Genomic DNA, 23,285 nt, shown 5'->3' with positions numbered 1-23,285 from the left:
CCCACAAAAAAATCCTTTTCACCAAGGGTGGAGATCACCACCCTCATCCCTCTGAGTTCTTCAGCATCTCACATCTTTCATGAAAAAAAAAAAAAGGTAAAAATGTCTACTTGCAGGGAGATTTTTTGTCAAATATTCAATATAATTTAAAATTTTCTGGAAAGGATAATTGGGGTGTTGTCCTCCCCACATGCATCTCCTCCTAGCTGGGATCAGTGTCTGCTTCCCAGCAAGAAAAATGAGAAGTTTCAAAAGTTAAATTAACATAAAACTACAAAGACTGTTTAAAAAATTAATAAAATAAAATATTATCTAAAAATCTCACTTGGCTGGGGTTCAAGTGAACAGAATCCTTTTAGTCCTTTCCTTCCAAAAAACCTGATTTTTCTTGCAATCTAGCTGACCCCAAAAATTTATATGTTAATTTTTAAACCAAATTAATGAAATGGAAACATTAAATATTTAATTTTAATGCCAGAAATTGAAACGTGAGCCTCAATCTAGACACTCTCAGGTTTACTCAGTCAACATTTGAAGGGTAAAAAAAAAAATCAAAGCAACCCTCTCAGAGAGTTTTATTTTCTAGACAATCAAAAAACTCCAGAATGCTCCAAGATCCACAAATATAGTTCAGTCACTTCCACAAATAAGGGTCAGTTTATAAGAATTTGTCATCATTACTGGACTAAAGGACTTGGGTTATGAAACTGTCTTACAAAACATCAGGAAATTCAACGACCACATCTGGAAGATTTACAAGGGCTTTGCACCAAGAGGTTAAATGCACTACAAACACCAGTGCAGCATGTATTCCTTCAGTGAAATACAGTGCATTTCTGTGCAAAAATACATGAAAATGTGTATTTCTAAACAAAGTCAAGTACAACCAGCTAAGTTTTAAGATATGTCATCTTCACGGCCTTTAAAAACCTTTGAGAAAGAGATTCTATTAGAAATAGCTCCCCTAAAAAGATGATTTTTGTTTCTTCATCAAGCACCACAGGAAGGTTTTTTTTTTTCTAAACAGCCAACATCATTTTCTCAAAGCTTGTAGAGGCTGGATCTACAAATGGAAGATTTCAGGAAAAAACATCCAGAAAACGAAGCGGAAAAGCACAAGAAAACGGATTTACATGAACACCCCGGTCACAAGCATGTGGATAAATAAACTCCATCCTCTTCTACACCCAAAGGCTGAAAAGACTCCACAGAAAACAAAACAAAGCAGCACAAAATGACAATTGAACAGGAACCACCGAGTTTGGTGGAAATTTCCCTGTGGAAAATCCTCCCCCCGCCCACCCGGCCCCTGACAGCTCCATTCTCTAGGCACGAACACACAAGGACAATCTCTAAGGGTGAAGGGAAAAGTCTCTGCAGCCACTCCTGCAGCTCCCAAAGGGTTCATTTTCCCTGCTCCAAGGTCTCCCCAGGCTCAGTCAGCAGAGTTCAGCCACGCCAGGAGCTTCCCAACCTCGTGGAGCACGAGCCAGAGGCAGCTCAGCTGATACTCCAGCTCTTGTGGCTTCTACCAATATTTACAGCGAGGTGGAATCTTCATGATTCTCAATATTTATTTGATCCCTATTTACATTCCTGCCCCACTTCCATCAGCGAGTTTCCCCAAAAAAATCAGATTTACCCGTGCCTCTTAAGGCAGAAAGTCCCTCCTTTATCACCTTTATCACCCCGTGGTTTTGGGTGGACTCACCAAAAATCCAGCAGTCCAAAAGACAAGCCCTGGGAGGCTGGAAGGTGCTTTTCCAAACATTCCAGCGAGATTTACAAGACCTGAGCTGATACTCCAGGTCTTGTGGCTTCTACCAATATTTACAGCGAGGTGGAATCTTCACAATTCTCAATATTCATTTGATCCCTACTTACATTCCTGCCCCACTTCCATCAGTGAGTCTCCCAAAAAAATCAGATTTATCCATGGCTCTCAAGGCAGAAAGTCCCTCCTTTATCACCCTGTGGTTTTGGGTGGACTCACCAGCAGTCCAAAAGACAAGCCCTGGGAGGCTGGAAGGTGCTTTTCCAAACATTCCAGCAAGATTTACAAGCCCCACATTTTGCTCAAGAGCACCAAGGAGCCAAAAGCACAGCAGGATTTCAGAGGAGCTCCAAAAGTGGCACCTCCATGAGCTGTCCCTTCAATGTCCCTTAATTCAGATTGATTAAACCAGGGGCTCTGGAGCAGGGAATTCTGTAAAGATCTTGTCCTGTGCTCCAGCTCATACTAACTCCAATTCCCAGCTGTTCTGGAACAGGGATGACTGAAAATCACCCAAATTAAGGGACAGAAAATAAACCCAGCACATCATCAAGAACTTGGAGCACACCACTCCAGAAGAAGTCTCTTCACCTTCTGCTCTTTGCAGCAGCCACCAATAAAGTGAATTCTTTAAAAACAACTTTATTTCTTCTTTCCTCATCCTACCTGCTGTGGCAAGGAACCCTTGGCTGCACTTGTGAGAGCAGGATCACCTCTCACAAATAAATCTGAGATGATAATGGGGCAGTTTCACTGCTGGGTGAAGCAGAGGGAGAAGCTGAATTGTTCTTTTTCAACGTGTACAAGAAAAGCACGAGGTATGCAGAACAAACCCTGGTTAAATCAGAAGGCTCTGGGGTTTTTTAGGTTTGCCAAGTGGAACAATCTTTACACCAAAAAACCCTCAGGAAACAGCACCAAGTGGGAGGAACTGCTCACTCTTTGTCAGCCAAATCTGTCTAAAAAAATTCTGCTCCAGCCAAAAAGACTCATCAAATTTGCCTTTTCGTGAAACACTTGGGAACAGCAGAGTGAAGAAGCATTAACAGTCTTATTTCACAGTATATTTCAGTTTTGTCCCTTTGTCAGGGAACAGGAGGTCACCCCAAAGCAAACAGGCTTTCTGGTGGTGCTGGGTTTTCTTCTAAAGCTCCCCAGCCTGAGTTTTGATAGCTCTAAAAAACTTGCTGCTGGAAAGGTGACAAAATCTCACCTCCTTTGTAAAGTTTTAGCTGCCCCAGCAAAGAAACAGGAGGTCCACAGTGGAGGTTTTTTAAGAAAATAAATATTGGATAAAATCACCAAATATAAATCATGAGAGGATACCCGAATTTGAAAAGAAATTACAGGAAAAGAGGAAGAAAATGATTCCAAAAGGGCATTCAGAGCTCTTTTATAGCACAGCTCAGATATTTCACTGCTCCTCAGCTGCACCAGGTGTGGGTCTGGTTATTCAAAGTGCCACAGTCAGAATTCCCAAGGAATCTGCCTGACAGCTTTTAACTCCTATTGTAAAAAGCTGAAAAGAATTTGGGGTTTTCTCTTGGTCCTGGCCACTAAAACACCATTTTTGTGTTTAATATTGAAGCCAAGACTACTGAATTCTGGGTGACATTAAAGACACAGCTGAAGATCTACGGCCTGAGCTCTCAGGAGAGGAAGATGCAGTAAAAATTCAGAAAGAAAAGCTTGACCTATAAATTACTGCAATTAATTATGTGAAAGAGATGGATTCTTCCTGTCTATCCTTTCAGCAGCAGCATATTTTTGTTGGTTTTTTGTTTTGTTTTGTTTTTTTTTTTTGTTATCATGGTTTTTCTGCCCTGGTTTCCAGGTCAAACCCAGTCTCAGCAAACATTTATGGTTCATCATTTAGATAACACTGTCCTAAGACAGAAGATCACAGATTAGCTTGGAAAAGTCCCAAGGTAAGAGATGTAAACCACATTTTATGTCATCTTCAGAGGAAAGGTGGCATCCCTTTCAGATCAGGGATTAAGGACCAGGACTCATTATTTGAAAAAACCTGTCCCCAAAACAACCCAGAGGTGTTCCACCTGCAAACCCAAAACCAGCAGGCAGAGAAACTGCTCAAGTCCAACCTCTGTGAGCCCCAGATGAAGATTCTTCACAGATTTCTGGTGCACAGCACTGAAAACTTAAAAAGTATCAAAAAATCCAATTCTCCTCACAATTGAATTAAAACCCAGAATAATAAAAACCAGCACAGTGTCACTGATTGAGCAAATGTGCAGTTTTCTGTCACAGACACTGCCAGGGAACCTCTGAGTGCTCCCCCTCTCCTCTCACTGCTACATCAAAGTCTCTCTGTCTGACAAACTGCGGTGGATTTCCTGCTTGTCATCGCCATCATCATCCTCAGCTGGGTCATTTTCCTCCCCAGACTCCACATAGATGGGCCAATCATTGTCAGCATCTCCTTTTTCCTGCCCTTCTGAGGCCGTTTCCACCAGGCTGAGGTTGATGGGCAGGGAGTCCTCGTGGGTGGTGGTGACACAGGTGCAGCTGTCACAGAGCCCGAAGCGCCGCAGCCCCTGCGACAGGCTGTTGGTGAAGGTCCTCCTGCAGCCCTTGCAGATGATGGGCTTGTTGGAGCGATGGACCTGCATGGCAAACAGCAAATTTGGGGGGGAAAAGGCAATTTGAGGCTTTGGAGAGATTGCCACAAAAGAGAAACAGCCACGATTCAGCTGAAGGGGAGTGGAATCGCCGTCGTTATTCTGCCCACAAAGATCTGGGCTACCCAAGTGTAGCAATCATGGAATGGTTTGGGTTGGAAGGGACTTAGTGCTTGTCCAGCCCAGGGACACCTTCAACAATTCCAGGTTGCTCCAAGTCCCCTCCAACCTGGCTTGGGACAATTCCAGCAATGGGGAATCCACACCTTCACCACCCTGCAGAATTCCTTCCCAAAATCTAACCTAACAGATTAGGAAAATAAAATGCCCCAGGGACGGGCTGTTGGTGAAGGTCCTCCTGCAGCCCTTGCAGATGATGGGCTTGTTGGAGCGATGGACCTGCATGGCAAACAGCAAATTTGGGAGGAAAAGGCAATTTGAGGTTTTGGAGAGATTGCCACAACAGGGAAACAGCCAGACCCTGGCAGTACCTCGGCCACAGTCCTGGCTCTGCCTGGATGCTCCAGGATGGAAGCAAAAGAGAGCTTGGTCATGAGATCTCACATTTTTATAAGTTCTGGTCTATTTGCATATTCAAGTTAATTATTCAATTACAGCTCCATCCTTCTTCAGCCCATGTTGTTTGTGCTCTTGGGCTGAGATTTGGATCATTTGTCCTTGGTCCCCAGCTGGAGCAGGAATTGTTTTGTCTCCTACTCTGTGCAGAGAGCTCACCATCTGTGGTATCCACATGCCCTCTGAACAGAGAAAAGCAGAGAAAAGAATAATCCAATCAATTCTTATCTCATTTTGCTGCTCCTGTGTTTGTGCACATGTGGAATGTGCTGGAAGATTATTTACCTGAAGGAATTTGGTAATTGCATTCTGCTGAGGGTTGTTTTGTTTCCTTGGCCAGTCACTCAGAGCTGTGTCCTGACTGTCAGCAGACAGCCACAAGTTTTTCTGTAGTAAGTATAATATAGTGTAGTATAGAATAGTATCTGGCATAGTGTAGTATGGTATAGTGTAGCATATTAGAATAGTATACTATACTTTATATAGTGTATAGTGTATATATATATTCTATATACTATATATATAGTATATATAATTTGGAGCAGAATATATATATATATATATCTATATATATATGTCAGAATTTTTTATATATACTATATATATAGTATATATAATATATATAAAATATATACTATATATACTATATATAGTATATAGAATATATACTATATATATATAGTATATTGTGTGTGTGTATATATATATATATAGTATATATTCTATACTATAGTATAGAACAGAATAGTATGGTACAGTATGGTATAGAACAGAATAGTATAGTATAAAATAGTAATAGCATAGTATAAAATAGTATAATATAGTGTATAGTATAGTATAATATAGTACAGTACATTATAGTATAGTATAGAATAATATAGCATAGTGTACTATAGTATAGAATGGTATGGTATATAAAATATAATTACTATGGTATATAAAATATAATTACTATAAAATAGTAATAGCATAGTATAAAATAGTATAATATAGTGTATAGTATAGTATAGTATAGTATAGTACACTATAGTATAGTATAGAATAATATAGCATAGTGTACTATAGTATAGAATGGTATGGTATATATTGTAGTATAGAATAGAATAGAATAATATAAAATAGCATAGCATAGTGTACTATAGCATAGAATAGTGTAGAATAGAATGGTATAGTATATAGTGTAGTGCAGTGTAGTATAGTGTAGCATCGTATAGAACAGTACAGTATAGTATAAAATAGTATAGTAATAGTATGGTATAGAATAGAATAGTATAGAATAGTATAGTATAGAATAGTATCTAGCATAGTATAGATTAGAATAGTATGGTATAGTATATAGTGTAGTGTAGCATAGTGTAGTGTAGTGTAGTATAGTAATAAAATAGTAATAGAATACTATGGTATGGTATAGTAATAGTAATAGTAATAGTAATAGTAATAGTAATAGTAATAGTAATAGTAATAGTAATAGTAATAGTAATAGTAATAGTGATAGTAACAGTAATAGTATAGAGTGTAGCATAGTGTAGCGTAGTGTAGTACAGTATAGTATAGTATAGTGTAGTAATAAAATAGTAATAGAATGCTATAATATGGTATAGTGTAGTAATAGTGTAGTAATAGTATAGTATAGTTATAGTATAATATAGTGTAGTGTAGTGTAGTACAGTACAGTATAGTATAGTATAGTATAGTATAGTAATAAAATAGGAATAGAATGCTATAGTATGGTATTGTATGGTAATAGTATAGTAATGGTATAGTATAGTTATAGTATAGTATAGTATAGTATAGTATAGTATAGTATAGTATAGTATAGTATAGTATAGTATGGTATGGTATGGTATGGTATGGTATGGTATGGTATGGTATGGTATATAGTGTAGTATACAATAGAATAGAATGGTATAGTCTATAGCATAGCCTAGTCTAGTCTAGTCTAGTATCTCTCTTTAATGTAGCTGTGATGTCACATAATATAGTTTTAACAAGGCCAGTGTTCAGCATTCCCTGGAGTCAGATGCCAATCTCTTCCCAGCTTTGCGGCCACCTTGCAATTCCAACAACCATCCCCTGACACGATCCCCAGACCCACCCACTGAAGACCCTGAAAAGCTAAAACCCGAGGCAGCCTGCAGGGCCTGTGACCCCCTGTGACCCCCGTGACCCCGCAGGTGAGCGGGCTGCGCGGGTGACTCACGCTGAGCGCGTGGCTGCGCAGGTGCTCCTGGCGGGTGAAGCGCTTGCCGCAGGTCTCGCAGGGGTACGGCCGCTCCCCGGTGTGCGAGCGGATGTGTCGCTTCAGGATCCCCTTCTGCTTGGCTGTGTAGGGGCAGAACGGGCACTTGTGCAGCTTGATGGGCACCACCAGCACGTCACCTTGGGGACAGAACACAGCCTGTGAGCTCGGGCACCCTCTGCCACCTGCTGCTGCCAGGGCTCCTGGTGCTGCTCGCTGCAAGGCTCGGGTGGGAGCTGCATCTTCCCTCGCCTGGGGGCTCCTTGGCTGTGCCCTTGCAGAATTCAGGCAGCTGCAGTGCCCTGGAAAAGCAGCCTGTCCGGTGTTCAACACAGCAAAACATTCATTTTAATTTAGGAAGCACCAATAATCTGCTTCTAGTCAAGTGGGGTCTCTGGTCCATCTCAGCCACTTGCTTTTTTTAAAATTATTAAACCGTTAGCATCAGAAACTAAAACCTTTAACACAAACTGCGGGCAGAAATAGCAAATTTTGGCTATTCCTTTCTTTAAAAATTATTAAACCATTAGCATCAGAAACTAAAACCTTTAACACAAACCTGCAGGCAGGAATAGCACATTTTGGCTATTCCTTTCTTTAAAAATTATTAAACCATTAGCATCAGAAACTAAAACCTTTAACACAAACCTGCAGGCAGGAATAGCGTATTCTGGCCATGTTCTTTCATATTTAGATATAAAAATCCATAAATATATTACTCTTGGCATTAAACAGCATCAAAAACTAAAACCTTTAACACAAACTGCAGGCAGAAATAGCACATTTTGGCCACGTTCTTTCATATTTAGATATGAAAATATGACTCTGTTTCTACTCCCTTCCTGTTGGGAATAACGAGGTGAAGGACTCCAATATATTTCCTGACAATATTTTACCGTTCCAGAAACCAAACCACAAGTAATACACAATTTATGGAGTCAGGTGCAAGAACAGAATTAAATTTGAAGATCCCATTTTACAGACAGGTGGGCATTGCCAAGTTTTTCAGCACCAGACCAGCTTCCCTTCCAGCACAAAAGTGGAGATGTTGTGCCAAAGGATTGATTTTCCCTGTTCCAGGCCCTGATTCAGGGAAATGTTTTGTGTCTCAAGCAGGTGAGGCTGCAGAGCATCCTTTGCATTAAGGTTTATCCAACCCACTATCAAAAAAGGTGTGTCTGGTATTAATGATGTGAGTGAGAGTCTTGGAGCTTCCCAAGGGATTGCAAATCCCTGCTGGGCATTCAGAGCTTCATTTAAACCCAGTTCTTAGTCCTGCCTTGCCTCCAGGGCTCTACAGGTGCCAGTTTTCCCTCTTTCTGCTGTGAAGGATGACTGGAACAGAGGTAGAAACTTGAAAAAATGTGAAATTTATCTCATCTCTTAACCTGAGTGCACCATTCTTTTACCAGGAGTTTGTGTTTCTCATTTCTGGTGCCTTGTGAAGAAGCTGAGGCAGCAGCAGCACTGAAAGCTGAGAAACTCCCACTCTCCTCACTGCTCCAAGGTCCTGTTTTAGCACAGAGACAGAAGGAAAGGAAGGTTTGGTTTCTTTTCCCTCACTCCTACTCAAACCCCATCTCTCACTAACATTTCTGCTACACTGCCAGGACTCCTGATGTTCCCTATCAAACTCTGGGAGCATTTCCCTTTTAATGACTCATGAACAGCCTGGAGATGTTGAGAGAGGAAAAAGAGAAGTGAAATTTGTGTGTTGGATGTTCTTGCCTTGGCACACATCAAAAAGCACCAGCGTGAGTGGTGACAGCCCTGCTCTGAGAGTAAACCTGCAGTTGTGATTTTATCAGTGCCCTGCTTGAGAGGATTTGTCACTTTTTATTGGCTTTAAAGTCACACAGGCAGCTTGAGCTGCAGATGACAGGAAAATAAATTTGCTGGCTACAGTCAGTGCCAGCCCTGTGGCATTTGTCACATCCTCAGCACCTGTGGCACTCACAGTGTGGCAGAGCCACCTCCTGTCCTCACAGAGCTGTTTGGACAAGGCACTTATGAAAAACCAGATAAAATGCCCAAATCTTTATTGTCCACATCAGGAGAAATGCACATGGGCATGGTTTTCCTGAGAGTGCTGCCAGGAAATATTTCTGAGATATCCCAGCTGGTGCTGGGGCAGCTGGAAAATGAAAAAAATCCTCATTTTTATGCCATACCACAGAATTCAAAGCTTTCAGTGCTCCTAAAGGACTCACAGGATTCCCTCAGTGTTGGATAAAGCTGATTTCTGCCCTCTGAAGTTGCAAACAGAGCAGCAGTGGCAGGAGCTGGGATGGGATGGGAACAGCAGGTCCTGCAGCAGATCCCTCCTGTTGGATTGCTCTGTGACCATCAGGAGGGAAAAATCCTCTTTAAAAGCATTCAACGAGATTCCAGTGAGTTTGTTTATGAAAGAAAAATCACTCCAAGTGGAGTCTGGGGTGATTTGGGAGCTGCAGAGCTGTCAGCAATACTCACCTGCCACGGGCTGCACCAAACAAACAAGTAGAGCTGCTTTCAAAGTGCACAACAAGAGTTTATTTCAGCGTGCCAAAAATTCAGCAAAATATTCTTGGACAAGAGTAACAAAAGGAGCCCAACAAAGCTGTTCCCTCCTGCCCTGCAGCCCCGAGTCCTCTCACCTGTGTCCTCACCATACCAGTCGCTGTGAATGTCCACCATGGAGCTCACGGGCACTCCAGCCTCCTCAGCCCTACCCTCAAATCCCCGCACCAGGTGATGCACCACGTCCTCCTTCCTCGGGGCCGAGCTGTTGCGCAGCAGAGCCTCCAGGAACTGCTTCATGTGCAGGTTATTGCAGGCCAGCTCCAGGGGCTGCCCCTCTTCCATGGGCTCCAGCGCCGCCGCCGCCGCCGGCTCGGCCTCAAACTCCACCTTGGGCTCCACCCTCCTGCAGCCATCGGGGGAAACGCTGCTCTGAGGGTCCCTGGCCACCACCTCCAGCGGGTGGCAGCCACTGCACTCCCCGCAGGGAGGGTCCCTCTGGCATTCCAGAACCTTCTCCTGCATGGAGGACACGGGGCCGGCACCCTTGGAGCCAGCAGAGGGGCCCTCCCTGGCCGAGCTGCCGCTGTCAGCCTGGTAGAACACCACGGCCTCCCTCTCCATCTTCCTGCAGATGTCCAGCGAGGACCTGATGTAGCTCTTGCAGAAGTTGACCACGTCGGTCATCTGCAGGTAGCTGGCCGCGGACATCACCTCGATGACGTTGTCCCCGCACAGGTCCAGCTTGCCCGAGTAGAGGAAGTCCAGGATGACGGAGAAAGCCTCGGAGGTGACGATGTCCAGCGAGGCCGTGCTGTGGCGCCCGCTGTCCTGGATGTAGTGGATGAGCAGCGCTCGGAAGTAGCCGCTGTTGGCGAACAGGATGTTCTTGTGGGCTTTGAAGATCCTGCCCTCCACGATGATGCTGCAGTCGCAGAAGAAGTCGCGCTTGCGCTGCTCGTTCAGCTCCCCCAGCAGCTTGGTGTAGTAGGACTGGACCTCCATGGCTGTGGGGACAGAGGGGGGTCAGTGAAGGGACAGGGGACAGTGGGACAGGGGGACAGGAGGGACATCGGCACCTCCATGGCTGTGGGGACAGAGGGGGTCAGTGAAGGGACGGGACAGTGGGACAGAGAGGGGTCAGTGAAGGGACAGGGGACAGCAGGACAGTGGGACAGTGGGGACATTGGCAGCTCCACGGCTGTGGGGACAGAGAGAGGGTCAGTGAAGGGACAGGGGGACAGGGGGGACAGGGGGACAGGAGGGACATCGGCACCACCATGACTGGGCAGGGACAGAGGAGAGTCAGCACCGGGACAAGGGGACAGCGGGACAGGGGGACAGACAGAGCGTCAGCACCGGGACAGGGGGACAGGGGGACAGAGGGGACACCGGGACAGTGGGGATACCTCCACTGCCACCCCCTCCCAGCCCTGCGGGGACACCAGGACGGAGGGGACACCGGGAGCCCGGGGGACATCGCCACTGCTACCCTTTCTCAGCGCTCCGCCAAGGACCGTCCCGCCCGCTACCGGGGGTTCTACGCCCCTTCCCGCCCGGTGCCGCGTCTCCGCTCTGCTCGGTACCGGCAGTCCCGCATCTCACCAAGGTCCGTCCTGCCCGGTACCGGCATCCCCTAGAACGCCACGGTACCGGGATAGCCCACAGCGCCATCACCATCCTGCTCGGTACCGGGATCCCTCACTGCTCCAAGGACCATCCTGCCCGGTACCGGGGATCCCGAACGCCGCCATGGACCCTCCTGCCCGGTACCCACCGGATGTCCCGGGACACCAAGGACCGTCCTTCCCAGCACCGGCATCCCCTAGGGCCACCCTGCCGGGTGCCGGGATCCCCCGCCGCGCCAAGCACCGACCTCCCGGTGGCGACATCGCCCGGCACGTCCCGCCCGGTACCGGGAGCCCTCCCTGCTGTCAGCACCGTCCTGCCCGGTACCGGCGTGCCCCGAGAGGCGTCCCGCCCGCCTCGGGCAGCGCTCGGTGCCCATCACTCACCTCCGCCCGGCTCCGCTCCCGGTCCCGCTCCCGGTCCCGCCCGGCCACCGTACCCGGGCCGCGCCCCCGGGGCGGGGCAGGAAGTGACGTCAGAGGGGCCCGGCTCCGGGGCGGGGCCCGCGGGGTGAGGGGTCGGTAAATATTGGTGACGTCACACCGCCAAGATGGCGGAGGGGTGAGCGGCGCTCGGCCGGGGGGCGGCGGGACCGGAACGGGAACGGGAACGGAACGGGAACGGAACGGGACAGGGACCCCGTGGGCAGGGGGACGGCGAGACGGGACCGGGCAGCGGGGCCGGGCCGGGGCTGCGGTTTGGGGGGTGGGAGCTGGAACCGGGGTCTGGGATGGAATCGGGGGATGGAACTTGGGGTTGGGGTCTGGGGTTGGAATCGAGGATTGGAATTTGGGGTTGGGATCTGGGGTTGGGGTCTGAATCTGGGTTTGGAGTCGAGATCTGGGGTCTGGATCGGGGTCTGGTGTTGGAATCTGGGGTTGGAATTGGGGTTGGGATGTGGATCTGGGGCCGGGGTGTGGATCTGGGTCTGGGGTTGTGATCCGGGATCGGGGTCTGGGGATAGAATCTGGGTTTGGGGTCTGAATTGGGGGTTGGAGTCGGGATCTGGGATCTGAATCTTGGTTTGGGGTTGGAATCTGGGGCTGTGGTCCGAACTTGGGTTTGGGGGTCTGAATTTGTGGTTGGAATCGGGATCTGGATCTGGGTTGGGATCTGCGATCGAGGTCTGAAGCTGGGATTGGGATTGGGATCTGTGCTCTGGGATCCATGTATGGGGTTGGGGTTTGGGTCTGGGATCGAAATCCAGGATGTGAATCTGGGGTCAGGATATGGGATTTGGGAGCTCGGTGTGGGATCCTGGTTTGGGGTCTGGCTCTGGGTTCGGGCTGTGTGTGTGGGCTGTGCTGATGCCGTGCCTGTCCCTCGCAGGGAGGATGGCGGCTGGTGGCGGAGCTGGCTCCAGCAGAGCTACCAGGCCGTCAAGGAGAAGGTGAGAACCGCTGAGAACCACCGGGAACCTCCGGGAGCCACCGGGAACCTCCGGGAGCGGGAGGGCGGGGCCTGCGGGGCGGCCCCGGAGCTCCTCCCATCCCGGGAGGGTCCCCCCGAAGCGGGTTTGGGATGGATTTGCTGGGGATCAGACAAACCCTGGGTCGTGCTGGGCTCTGTGATGTGGAGATCCCCCCCTGAGCAGGGGTTGTGGTTCCAGCGTGGCTCTGTGGTGTGGAACTTCCTGCTGTGACAGCACTGCCTGTGTTAATTACACACAAAACCTAAAGCCAGGCTTCTGCCAGCCTGTGTTTTTCCTGCTCTTGGCTTCAGAGCCTCCTGGAATGTGTTTTGGGCAGAGCAGGTGCTGTTGTTGGTCAGGTTATTCTGGTTTTATGCATTGCCCAGGTTGGGGTGAGGGTTCATCTGGGCCAAACTCTCCCACCTGAATTTTTGTAACGTGCCGGGAGTAATCCCAGCTTTGCTGGGGGAGCAAAACCCTGCAGAATCCATGTGCTGTGTGCTTGCAGTCCACAGAGGCTTTGGAGTTCATGAAGAGGGACCTGGCTGAGTTCACACAGGTGGTGCAGCACGACACGGCCTGCACCATCGCCGCCACGGCCAGCGTGGTCAAGGACAGGCTGGCAGTGAGTATGGGCACCCAGTGGCACCCCTGCCACGGCAGGGACACCTGCCACCCTCCCAGGCTGCTCCAAACCCCGCCTGGCATCGTTCCAGGCATGGCACAGCCACGGCTTCTCTGGGGATTCCATCCCAGTGCCCTCACAGGGAGGATTCCTGCCCAATATCCCATCATCCAACCCCATTTCCTGCAGATTAAAGTCATTCCCCTCGTGCTGTCACTCCCTCGTGATTCCCTGTCCACTGTGCTGAGCAGGGGACACTGTCAGTGTCACTGTAGGGGGACAATGTAGGGGGGACAGTGGCAGTGTCACTGTAGGGGGGACAGTGGCAGTGTCACTGTAGGGGGGACAGTGGCAGTGTCACTGTAGGGGGGACAGTGGCAGTGTCACTGTAGGGGGGACAGTGGCAGTGTCACTGTAGGAGGACACTGGCAGTGTCACTGTAGGGGTGACAGTGGCAGTGTCACTGTAGGAGGAGCACTGTCAGTGTCACTGTAGGGGGGACACTGTAGGGGGACATTGGCAGTGTCAGTGTAGGGGGGACACTGGCAGTGTGACTGTTGGGGGACAATGTAGGGGGACAATGTAGGGGGACACAGGCAGTGTCACTGTAGGGGGACAGTGTAGGGGGACAGTGGCAGTGTCACTGTGGGAGGACACTGGCAGTGTCACTGTAAGTTGACACTGTCAGTGTCACTGTAGGGGGACATTGGCAGTGTGACTGTAGGGGGGACACTGGCAGTGTGACTGCAGGGGGACAGTGGCAGCGTCAACGCAGGGGGACACTGTAGGAGGACACTGGCAATGTCACTGTAGGGGTGACACAGGCAGTGTCACTATAGGGGGAACACTGGCAGTGTCACTGTAAGGTGACACAGACTCCACATGAGCTGTGACCCTCAGCCCTGCCCAGCTGCTACTGGGACAGCCCCACCCCACACCAGCAGCCCCAAATTTGGCTGTGCTTCCCCCACAAAGCCCCAAACCCAGCTGTGCTTCCCCCACAAAGCCCCAAACCCAGCTGTGCATCCCCCACAAAGCCTCAAACCCACTGTGCTTCCCCCACAAAGCCCCAAACCCGCTGTGCTTCCCCCACAAAGCCCCAAACCCACTGTGCATCCCCCACAAAGCCCCAAACCCAGCTGTGCATCCCCCACAAAGCCCCAAACCCACTGTGCATCCCCCACAAAGCCTCAAACCCACTGTGCTTCCCCCACAAAGCCCCAAACTGGGCTGTGCATCCCCCACAAAGCCCCAAACCTGCTCTGCATCCCCCACAAAGCCTCAAACTTGGCTGTGCTTCCCCCACAAAGCCCCAAACCCGCTCTGCTTCCCTCACAAAGCCTCAGCTCAGCTCCCCTCAGGTGTCCCCCACCTCACCCTTCCTGAGGGGTCAGGTCCTGCTTCCTTAAGGATTCCCAGAAGCCCTGGGGTGTCACTGACCCCGTGCTGCCTCTTCCCCTGCAGAGGGCAGAGGGCTCAGGTGCCACAGAGAAGGTGAGGAAGGGCCTGTCTGACTTCCTGGGGGTCATCTCGGACACCTTCGCTCCCTCTCCGGACAAGACCATAGACTGTGACGTTATCACCCTGATGGCAACACCCTCGGGCACCACCGAGCCCTACGACAGTGCCAAGGTCAGTGTGGCACCCTGAGCCTGTCCCCTGGCCCTGCTGCTGTCCCTGCCCTCACAGCTGTCCCTGTGTGTCCCCTCCAGGCTCGTCTCTACAGCCTCCAGTCCGACCCAGCCACCTACTGCAACGAGCCCGATGGTATGGGGGGGTCAGGGGCTCCCCTAGGGGGGTTCAGGGTGTCCAGGGGGGTTCAGGGGCTCCAGGATGCTGCCTTGGGGGGGTCAGGGGCTCCCCTAGGGGGGTTCAGGGTGTCCGGGGGGGCTCAGGGGCTCCAGGATGCTGCCTTGGGGGGGCTCAAGGGCTGCCCTAGGGGGGTTCAGGGGGTCCAGGGGGGTTCAGGGGCTCCAGGATGCTGCCTTGGGGGGGCTCAAGGGCTGCCCTAGGGGGGTTCAGGGTGTCCAGGCTGCTCCCCAAGGGGGTTTGGGGGCTCCCTTAGGGGTTCAGGGGGGTTCAGGGTGCTGCCCTAGGGGGTTTGAGGGGTTCAGGGTGCTGCCCTAGGGGGGTTCAGGGGCTCCAGGGTGTTCCCCAAAGGGGTTTGGGGTCCAGGGTGCTACCCTTGGGGGACTCAGGGGGTCCAGGGTGCTTGCCCTGGTGGGTTCAGGGGGTCCAGGGTGCTTCTCTAGGGGATTTGGGGGCCAGCTGGAGTTCCCTGAAACCTTTGGCCAGCAGGGCTTGGCTGTAGAAGAGCAGATCTGGCTCTTAGCTCAAGGACCAGCTTAGTCTGAATTTCCTAACCCAATTTAAATTGGGCCTTGAGCTGGCAGCGCATTTCTGAGCCCTGTGTCTCCCTCCTCCTGTGCCCCAGTGAAACCTCCCCAAACTGAGGGGTTCTTGTCCCACACAGGCCCTGCTGAGCTGCTCGAGGCCTGGCTGGCCCAGTTCAGCCTGGAGGAGAAGAAAGGGGAGATTGCAGAGCTGCTGGCCACCAGCCCTTCCATCAGGGCACTCTACACCAAAATGGTGAGGCCCCAAAATGGCAATTCCTGACCTGGGGAATGCTGCAGGAAAGCCCTGAGCCGTTTGTGCCCTGTGGTTGGGGTGGAAACTATGGAAAAGTTATGGATGGAATAAAATGGGAGCTGCTTTGGGAGGAGAGAGGGGCACAGCTCTCCCTCTGAGGGCACAGCTCTCATTCTGAGGGGCACAGCTCTCTCTCTGAGGGCACAGCTCTCTCTCTGAGGGGCACAGCTCTCCTTCTGAGGGGCACAGCTCTCCCTCTGAGGGCACAGCTCTCCTTCTGAGGGGCACAGCTCTCCTTCTGAGGGCACAGCTCTCCCTCTGAGGGGCACAGCTCTCCTTCTGAGGGGCACAGCTCTCCTTCTGAGGGGCACAGCTCTCCTTCTGAGGGGCACAGCTCTCCTTCTGAGGGGCACAGCTCTCTCTCTGAGGGGCACAGCTCCCCCTCTGAGGGCACAGCTCTCCTTCTGAGGGGCACAGCTCTCCTTCTGAGGGGCACAGCTCTCCTTCTGAGGGGCACAGCTCTCCCTCTGAGGGCACAGCTCTCTCTCTGAGGGGCACAGCTCTCCTTCTGAGGGGCACAGCTCTCCCTCTGAGGGCACAGCTCTCTCTCTGAGGGGCACAGCTCTCCTTCTGAGGGGCACAGCTCTCCTTCTGAGGGGCACAGCTCTCCCTCTGAGGGCACAGCTCTCTCTCTGAGGGGCACAGCTCTCCTTCTGAGGGGCACAGCTCTCCTTCTGAGGGGCACAGCTCTCCTTCTGAGGGCACAGCTCTCTCTCTGAGGGGCACAGCTCTCTCTCTGTGGGGCACAGCTCTCCTTCTGAGGGCACAGCTCCCCCTCTGAGGGCACAGCTCTCCCTCTGAGGGGCACAGCTCTCCCTCTGAGGGGCACAGCTCTCCCTCTGAGGGCACAGCTCTCCCTCTGAGGGGCACAGCTCTCCCTCTGAGGGCACAGCTCTCCTTCTGAGGGCACAGCTCTCCCTCTGAGGGGCACAGCTCTCCCTCTGAGGGCACAGCTCTCTCTCTGAGGGGCGCAGCTCTCCTTCTGAGGGGCACAGCTCCCCTTCTGAGGGGTTCATCCCTTTCCCTGATGCCTTTCCCAGGTCCCTGTGGCTGTTTCCCACCTGGAGTTCTGGCAGCGCTACTTCTACAAACTGCATTGCCTGGAGCAGGTGGGTCTGGGGGGGTTCCCTGGGGGGCTTTTCCTGGGCAAACAGATCTGGGCTGAGCCTTGGGGTCAGTGATGGTGGAATGGCTGGGGGAGGAAGGGGACTGGGCATGTGAGCAGCTGCTGTGTTGCATTCCTGCAGGATGAAGCCCGGAGGGAGGCTCTGAAGCAGCGAGCAGAGCAGAGCATGCAGCAAGAGGAGCCAGGCTGGGAGGAGGATGAAGGTGGGACAGGTTTTGGGGCTTCCACGGGGTGGTGGCTCCTCCTCACTGCTACAAATCACAGAGATCTCTGCTCTGTGAGCAGTGGTGGGATCTGAGGGAATTTCTGGAGCTGTGTCAGGGTGGTTGAGGTTGGAAATCAGGAAATGTTCTTCCCCCTGAGGGTGCCAGGCTCCCCAGGGAATGGGCACAGCCCCAAAGCTGGCACAGCTCCAGGACAAGGCTCTCAGGGATGCCCAGGGTGGGATTTTTGGGGTGTCTGTGCAGGGCCAGGGGTTGCACTGGGTGATCCCTGTGGGTCCCTCCCAGCTCAGGGCATTCTGTGATTCTGTGAAATCCAGCTCAGGCCATTCTGTGATTCTGTGAGATCCAGCTCAGGACATTCTGTGATTCTCTGCAATCCAGCTCCCAGCCCAGCTGCTGCTGCCCTTGCTGAAACATCTCTCACTTCTCTTCTGCCTCCCTACAGAGGAGTTCTTGGGGATGTCCCCCCTGCCTTGTGCAAACATCACATTTCCAGGAGCAGCACAGAAAGCGCCCAGCCCAGAGGGACACCAGGCTGCTGCCCCCAAGGCTCCCTGTGGGCAGAGCTGGGCTGTGCTGCCCCCAGAGCAGGTGCCAGGGGAGCAGAGCCCCTCGGAGAGCAGCGACAGCGCGTCCCTTGTGACTCAGATTGCAAACCCTGCCCCTGTGCCTGCCACCCAGCTACAGACTGCAGCTGCAGCCCCAGAGCTCTGCCAGAGGCTGGTGGAGGCCACCTTGGAGGAGCAGAGCTCGCTGCCAAAGCCCCCAGAGGCTGCTCAGCCTTGTGCACCTGGCCAGCCATCAGCAGCATCCTCGGAGCTGGCAGCTGGAGCAGAGCCCAGAGAGATGGAGAGCAGAGGGCAGGGCAGGACAGAGACTCTGAGGGAGGAGGGACCCACGGACCTGAGAGTCTTCGAGCTCAACTCGGACAGCGGCAAATCCACCCCCTCCAACAACGGCAAGAAAGGTTCGTGTGGGGCTGGGAAAGCTGGGAGGGACCCTGGGGACAGCTCGGGGTTTGTGGTGCTGGGGGAGAGCAAAGGAAAGGGAAATAAATCAGTGATCTGCTGGCTGAGCAGTGTGTGAGTGTTCACAGGGGTCTGAGGGAAGAGATGAGGATCTGACTCCATGTTTTAGAAGGCTTGAATTATTGTTTTATTATATATATTATATATATAATATTTTATATTTATGGATTATATTATATTTATAATGTTTAAGAGATATAATATATTAATATATATTATATATTATATATCATTAATGATATATTATTATATAATTTATCATTATTATAATATACAATATATAATGAATAATATACAATATATTAATATATTATTTTATATAATATATGTGAAATATATATAATATATAATTGTATATATTAATATAATCAATATATAATATATTATATATAATACTATATATATTGTAATATATAATATAATATAATATATATAATATAATATAATATATAATATAATATATAATATAATATAATATAATATAGATTATATTATATTATATTAATATATAGTACTCATGATATATTATTACATATAATATATAGTGACTAATACATAACATATATTAATATATCAATTAATATATATTATTATAGATAATATATAAAATAGATTATATAGGAAAAAGATTTATTATTATGTATTAATATATAATTATATATATTTGATATGTATTATATATTGTTATATATTATATGTTATTTTATATATATTATATATAATAGAATATGTTATCTATAATATATATTTTATATATCATTATTATATATATAATATATATTATTTTTTATATATATATAATATATATTGATATCTATTATATATTATTATAATATATATTATATTAAAAATTCTAACAGCTAGTAGTTTTGTAACAATGACTTTCTCCAAAACTATACGAAAAGCACAAAAGAAAGTATTTCATCAGGAGGCTGGCTAAGGATAGAAAAAGAAGGAATGATAACAAAGGATTGTGGCTCAGAGAGTCTGAGCCAGCTGCCTGTGATTGGCCATTAATTAGAAACAATTAACATGGGCCAATCCCAGATACACCTGCTGCATTCCACAGCAGCAGATAATCAATGTTTACATTTTGTTCCTGAGGCCTCTCAGCTTCTCAGGAGGAAAAATCCCAAGGAAAGGATTTTTCCATAAAATGTGTCTGTGACAGAGCAGAAAGCCCTTTGGTCCCTGGCTGCCAGGAGAGGCTGTGCTCTGTGGAGGGGATGTGCTGATCGCTCCCCTCTGCCTGTCATCCCTGCTGGCACAATGACAGTCCCCACATCAAAGTCCCTCCTGTCATTTTCTGTGTGGCTGGAACCTGACACGTCCCTGCTCTCCCAGGCCAGAGGAGAAATTCTTTCAGCATCCACCTCTCCCCCTGGCTGTGCACCAGCCCCGGCTGTGAGGGGAGCAGGATCCCCTCCCATCTGTGTTCCTGGCAGTGTGGTGGCTCTGAGCCCTGGGAATTCCAGGCTCTGGGGCCAGCTCTGGTGGCTCAGTGGGGACATTTGTGCTTGCAGGCTCCAGCACGGATATCAGCGAGGACTGGGAAAAGGACTTTGATCTGGACATGACGGAGGAGGAGGTGCAGCTGGCACTGTCCAGGGTGGAAATGTCTGGGGAGGTGAGTCAGGGCACAAAAACTGCCCCCAAAGCATCACCAGCCCCTCAGGGTGTGGGGTTTGTGAGGGTGCCCAGGACGAGGTGAGAGATGAGAATCTGACTCCAAGTTCTCAGAAGGCTGATATATTATATTATATTATATTATATTATATTATATTATATTATATTATATTATATTATATTATATTATATTATATTATATTATATTATATTATATTATATTATATTATATTATATTATATTATATCATATCATATCATATCATATCATATCATATCATATCATATCATATCATATCATATCTATCATATCATATCTATCATATTTTACATTATATTACATTATTTTACATTGTATTACACTATATTTCACTATACTATACTATATTATATTTATGATATATATTGTATTTATTATATACATTATATTATATCAATACTTATTTATTTTAATTTTTATTTATTATATTTCTTTTACTAAAATATAATATAATATAATATAATATAATATAATATAATATAATATAATATAATATAATATAATATAATATAATATAATATAATATAATATAATATAATATAATATATATTTGATATTATATAATGTAATATATTTATTATATTATATTTATTGTATCTATTATATCATATTAATTATATTATATTCATTATATTGATTATATTATATTCATTATATTACATTTATTATTATGAATGCTATACTAAAACTATACTAAAAAAAGAGAAAGGATAAATCAGAAGGTTTCACAAGAATGAATAATAAACCCTGTGACTGACTCAGAGTCTGACACAGCTGATGGTGATTGGTCATTAATTAAAAACAATTCACATGGAACCAATCAAACATTCACCTGTTGGTAAACAATGTCCAAGCCACATTCCAAAGCAGCAAAACACAGGAGCAGCAATCAGATAATTATTGTTTTCATTCCTCTCTGAGGCGTCTCAGCCTCCCAGGAGAAACTCCTGGGCAAAGAGGATTTTTCAGAAAATACCATGGTGGCACTCAGGGTGCAGAGAGGGGCTGGTGGGGTGAGTGTGCAGCTTTCCCAGGGGGAAATCTGTTGATTTACAGACACAAACAGTTGAAACCAGCTCAGAAGTTTATTAAGTGGATTTCCTCTTGTTTGCAGCTGGAAGATGAAGAGTGGGAAGACTGGGAATAAAGCAGCTGCTTGCAGTGTGTGTCACAGGCTCATTTCCACCATCCAGTGTGAACTCAGACTTGGACCAGCTGTTCCTTTGTGTGTGACTGTGCTGGGGCTGCACCCCCAGCCTGGAGGAGTTCCCATTCCTGCAGAAACCTGGGGGCAACTCAGGTGACCCCTGCAGCTCCAGGAGGAGGAAGCAGGAGGTCACTGGCACACAGGAGCCCGACTTCTCCACAGATCCTAGAGACTGGCCAAGCCAAAAGTGACCCTGAGGAGGCAGAGTGAGGGGTCCTGGGGCCAGCTGGGCACTCAGAGCCCTGCCAGGTGTGCTGGGTGCTGCCAGGCTGCCAGCTGGCTCCTTCCCTGCTCGTGTGTGCACGTGGAACCCTCACCTGAGAGGCTCCTGGACGTGGCTGTGCCTGCTCTGCTCACTGCTCTGCAATTCCCACCCAGGGAGAGCCTGAGGGCTGCAGGTGCTGCACAAAAAGCACTTGGCTCGTGGCTTTGACCCTGGAAGGAGCCAAACCCCTGCCAAACCCTCAGCTTCTGCCTGGCTTTTTGTCTTGGAAGCTTTTTCTCATGGAAATTCCCATTTCCAGCAGTTCCTCCAAGAGCCAAGGCCTGCTGCTCTCCCCCCCTTTGCAGCTGCAGCACCTTCCTGCTCTGGGTTTTGTGTCTTTCTAGTTAAGTTCTCCAAGGAGAATCCTCGTGGCTCGCTCTTGCTGCTGGGCTGGCAGTGCTTTGGATCAGGTGGGGACAGAACCTCTGTGTTGGTGGCACTGGTTTGGGTCAGTTTGGGACAGAACCCCAGTGTTGGCACTGGTTTGGATCGGGTGGGGACGGAACATGGTGGCACTGGTTTGGGTCAGCTGGGGACAGAACCTCTGTGTTGGTGGCACTGGTTTGGGTCAGCTGGGGACAGAACCTCTGTGATGGTGGCACTGGTTTGGGTCAATTTGGGACAGAACCCCAGTGTTGGTGGCACTGGTTTGGGTCAGCTGGGGACAGAACCCCGATGTTGGTGGCACTGGTTTGGGTCAGTTTGGGACAGAACCCCTGTGATGGTGGCACTGGTTTGGGTCAGTTTGGGACAGAACCCCTGTGATGGTGGCACTGGTTTGGGTCAACTGGGACAGAACCTCTGTGATGGTGGCACTGGTTTGGGCTGGCAGTAATTTGGGTCAGTTGGGGACAGAACCCCAGTGTTGGTGGCCACTACAGCCCTTGCCAAGGTCCAGCCTGGCCCAAAGACCACCTCAACCTCAGCCTGGCCAGCCTGGGGGGACAGAGGCTCCCAAACTGGGGTGTCCCTGTTGTGTGTCCCCATCTGAGCCCTGTCCCACCCGTGCCAGCCCTGCAAGCCACCACGAGCTTTGGGTTCCTTCACTCAACCCCTGGCACTGTTTGCTTCACTCCTTCAGCCCCACAGCTCCTTTTTGGGGCAGTTTCATGTCACAAGAGGAGATGTTGCTCCTGCACAGTTATCCCAAGGGGACAGAGCCCTCCCTGGCCTTTGGGGTGCTGGGGTGACACTTTCTGCCTTTGTCCTGGGGGTTTCCTGCTGCCTTTGGACAGCACCAAACGAGGTGCACTTGGAAGAGTTGGGGTTTTGGGGTTGGCTTTTCCTTCTTTAGGTGGGAGCATCCCTGTCCTGCCACAGCCCTGGGTCCAGCAGAGCCTCTCCTTGTCCTGGCTGGGATTGTGGAGGGCAGGGGACACAGGGGACATCGATGGGGACATCCCCAGCTGGTCCCACAGCAGAGCTCGAGGCTGCAGCATCTGTGTCACTTTCTTTCCTTCTTTTAGTGGAATTAACCGTGGGGTTGGTTGTGCAATATTCTCTCTGTTCTTGAACTATTCCACATCTCCCTGAGCCTTTTCTAGCTGGGGTGACAAACCAGGAACAATTCTAACAGCTGCTGGTAGTTTTGTAACAAAGACTTTCTCCAAACCTTTTACAGACTTGCAGTTAACAGCGATTAAAGGAGTTCTCAGAGTCTCTGCCGTGTTCTCATTTCCTCCGGGGTGGGGATGACACAAATTTTCCTTTCCTCCCATTTCCCTCAGGA

General features: G+C 49.1%; 2 protein-coding genes across 2 annotated transcripts; one reads left to right on the top strand and one right to left on the bottom strand.

Annotated features, from left to right (window-relative positions):
* Nucleotides 1-531: 531 nt before the first annotated feature.
* ZBTB8B (zinc finger and BTB domain containing 8B) lies at nucleotides 532-11,796 on the bottom strand. The gene is made up of 4 exons (XM_063177299.1): nucleotides 11,743-11,796; nucleotides 9,865-10,734; nucleotides 7,190-7,368; nucleotides 532-4,398 (listed from the first exon to the last, which is right to left on the bottom strand). The coding sequence occupies exons 2-4, from the start codon at nucleotides 10,730-10,732 to the stop codon at nucleotides 4,087-4,089; spliced, it is 1,359 nt and encodes a 452-aa protein (XP_063033369.1). The 5' UTR covers nucleotides 10,733-10,734; nucleotides 11,743-11,796; the 3' UTR covers nucleotides 532-4,086.
* A 74-nt stretch (nucleotides 11,797-11,870) lies between these two features.
* Nucleotides 11,871-23,215, top strand: BSDC1 (BSD domain containing 1). The gene is made up of 11 exons (XM_063177300.1): nucleotides 11,871-11,917; nucleotides 12,686-12,746; nucleotides 13,276-13,392; nucleotides 14,857-15,024; nucleotides 15,105-15,159; nucleotides 15,866-15,981; nucleotides 17,082-17,150; nucleotides 17,289-17,370; nucleotides 17,837-18,358; nucleotides 19,943-20,046; nucleotides 21,199-23,215. The coding sequence occupies exons 1-11, from the start codon at nucleotides 11,907-11,909 to the stop codon at nucleotides 21,229-21,231; spliced, it is 1,338 nt and encodes a 445-aa protein (XP_063033370.1). The 5' UTR covers nucleotides 11,871-11,906; the 3' UTR covers nucleotides 21,232-23,215.
* The last annotated feature ends 70 nt before the right edge of the window (nucleotides 23,216-23,285 follow it).

This window comes from Melospiza melodia, chromosome 27, assembly GCF_035770615.1.
Source record: "Melospiza melodia melodia isolate bMelMel2 chromosome 27, bMelMel2.pri, whole genome shotgun sequence".
Taxonomy (NCBI): Eukaryota; Metazoa; Chordata; class Aves; order Passeriformes; family Passerellidae; genus Melospiza; species Melospiza melodia.
This window is presented reverse-complemented; position numbering and strand designations above follow the sequence as displayed.